Source organism: Tyto alba, unplaced genomic scaffold (assembly GCF_018691265.1).
Source record: "Tyto alba isolate M040663 unplaced genomic scaffold, T.alba_DEE_v4.0 Super-Scaffold_24, whole genome shotgun sequence".
Classification (NCBI taxonomy): domain Eukaryota; kingdom Metazoa; phylum Chordata; class Aves; order Strigiformes; family Tytonidae; genus Tyto; species Tyto alba.
In genome coordinates, this window is record NW_024881298.1 from 665,125 (window position 1) to 667,785 (window position 2,661).

At 54.2% G+C, this 2,661-nt stretch overlaps 1 protein-coding gene across 1 annotated transcript; it reads right to left on the reverse strand.

Annotated features, from left to right (window-relative positions):
* Window positions 1–222: 222 nt before the first annotated feature.
* Window positions 223–1,158, reverse strand: LOC116960804 (olfactory receptor 14A16-like). Its single transcript, XM_032989468.2, has one exon. It carries the CDS (start codon window positions 1,156–1,158, stop codon window positions 223–225), a length of 936 nt encoding a protein of 311 aa, XP_032845359.2.
* Between the last annotated feature and the right edge of the window lie 1,503 nt (window positions 1,159–2,661).

Below are 2,661 nucleotides of genomic sequence, written 5' to 3' on the forward strand. Positions count from 1 at the left end.
AACCTCTTTTATTACAGATATGTTTAATGGAAGGCCAGCTGTACTGTCCTACCAGACACACGCACAGAAGTGCTCTGGGTCAGAGAGGCTGGTTCATGTCTCTGAGGAAGAGGAGTGGATGCGGACATTTTGGAACAAACAAGAGTTTCACAAATAAAATGCTTACTGCAAAGAAAGTTTCAGACATGAATTGGAAAGAACTTCTGAAGAAACATGGGCAGCTTATTTCTGCTGAGAGACAGCTGACTGAATCAGCTTCTTCAATACATCATTGAGCTCCTGGTTCCTCATGCTGTAGATGAGGGGATTCACTGCTGGAGGCACCACCGAGTACAGAAATGAGACCACCAGGTTCAGAGATGGGGAGGAGATGGAGGGGGGCTTCAGGTAGGCAAACATGGCAGTGCTGATGAACAGGGAGACAACGGCCAGGTGAGGGAGGCACATTGAAAAGGCTTTGTGCTGTCCCTGCTCAGAGGGGATCCTCATCACGGCCCTGAAGATCTGCACATAGGACAGCAGAATGAAAAGAAAGCAACCAAATACTAAACAGGCAGTAACCATGATAAGTCCAACTTCACTGAAGTAGGAATCTGAGCAGGAAAGCTTAAGAATCTGGGGGATTTCACAGAAGAACTGATTTATGGAATTGCCTTGGCAGAGTGGTAGGGAAAATGTGTTGGCAGTGTGCAGGAGAGAATTGAGCAACGCAGTGCCCCAGGCAGCTGCTGCCATGTGGACACAAGCTCTGCTGCCCAGGAGGGTCCCGTAGTGCAGGGGTTGGCAGATGGCAACGTAGCGGTCGTAGGCCATGACAGTGAGAAGAAAAAACTCTGCTGTTATCAAGAAGACAAAGAAAAAGAGCTGTGCAGCACATCCCAGGTAGGAGATGTCCCTGTTGTCCCAGAGGGAATTGGCTATGGCTTTGGGAACAGTGGTGGAGATGGAGCCCAGGTCGAGCAGGGAGAGGTTGAGGAGGAAGAAGTACATGGGGGTGTGGAGGTGGTGGTCGCAGGCGATGGCTGTGATGATGAGGCCGTTGCCCAGGAGGGAAGCCAGGTAGATGCCCAGGAAGAGCCAGAAGTGCAGGAGCTGCAGCTCCCGTCTGTCTGCAAATGCCAGGAGGAGGAACTCAGTGATGGAGCTGCTGTTGGACATTTGTTCACTGCAGGCAGGGAGGTTGAACTAGAAGACAATGATAAGTTAGGACAGACTTCTTTTATTCAATCTTATGCTGTTTCCCAAAAAGTCTCCTCAAAATTATTTCTCTTTCTTTGGGGAAAATATATTCAATTCATTTTTATGAGCTCAGATTTGTGATGTTGCTGAAGGGACCATTCTTTAAAGGGGCAGAAATGCTCATCTTTCAAATTTCTCTCAGCCTGAACACAGGGGTGACCTGCGGGAAAAAAAGTCTCCCTGTGCCCCAGTACAGTCAAGAGAATGCTGGAGCAATTGCTGGCTCTCTGTTCCCTGGAGCTGTTTTCTGCTAGGAGCCTTTTCTGTGTCCCCATGTCACCACCCTGACAGTGCTGCCAGCCCCCACCCCACCCTCAGTGTGCTCAGCTCTGCCCTGCAGACCCCTCCTGGCAATAGGGAACCGCCCAGGCGCATTCCCTACTTCCAGATTCAAAGGAGAACAGCAGGCAAAACCAGAACCCTCAAACAAAAGTGATGTTGTTGTGTCTGTAACGAGATGAGTAGGTGAGGGCACTTTATGAAGTTTCTGACAAATGTGCTGATCCCTCAGTCTAAAAGTTCAGGAGTCTCAGTGACTTATTCAAATTTCACAGCCCCTTTCTACTTTTCCTTAGAAGAAACATGAGATCATAGAACCTAGAAAGGTTCACATTTTTAAGGTGGCCCCTGCTTTGAACTTCCTCTTGAAATGCCAATGTCCTAGAGGTGATCTGGAGCTGTGAGCATCCCTGATCCATGCAGCAGCCTCTGGAGAGCAGAAGAAGCCTGCCCTGGCAGGGGTCTCTCCTTCCCCCCACAGCTTCTCCCCACGGCGCTGTGTGGAGCTCCCCGGGCAGGCTGAGTGCTGACCCTGGCAGGCGGCAGAGTCCCTGCCCCAGCACACAGCCCCCTGGGGTGCAGGGACCCTGCTGGGAAGGACAGCCCTGGGCACCCCTGCCTGCACACCCGGCTGCACACCCCTGCAGCCGGCCCCGCCAGAAGGCAGCCCTCATGCCCTGGCCCTCGCAGGGGGCACCAGGGAAGCCCTGCTCGGGAGCAGATCCTCCTCCTCCTCCTCCTCCTCCTCCTCCTCCTCCTCCTCCTCCTCCTCCTCCTCCTCCTCCTCCTCCTCCTCCTCCTCCTCCTCCTCTAGGCAGGAGGCAGATTCCTGGTGGCTCTGCCACCTTCCCCAGATCCCTCCCCGAGCTGCAGCTGCATTGCCCTGCACCCCCAGACTTACTGTGGCCAGGGCCCTGACGCTTTCTCCTCCTCGGAGCTCTCAGCAGCCTCCCAGCCCAGGCTGCCTTGAAGCTGTGTGTGCCTCGCTGCTCTGCCCTGGGTGCCTGCAGGCAGTGCCCCCAGCCCTGCTGCGCTTTGCAGAGGAGCTGCTCCTGGGCAGAGCTGTCTCTCTGCAGCGCTGCCCACTTGCCAGGAGCTCCCTCCGGCCCAGGAGCCTGGCCCAGCTCAGCACCACAGCAACAG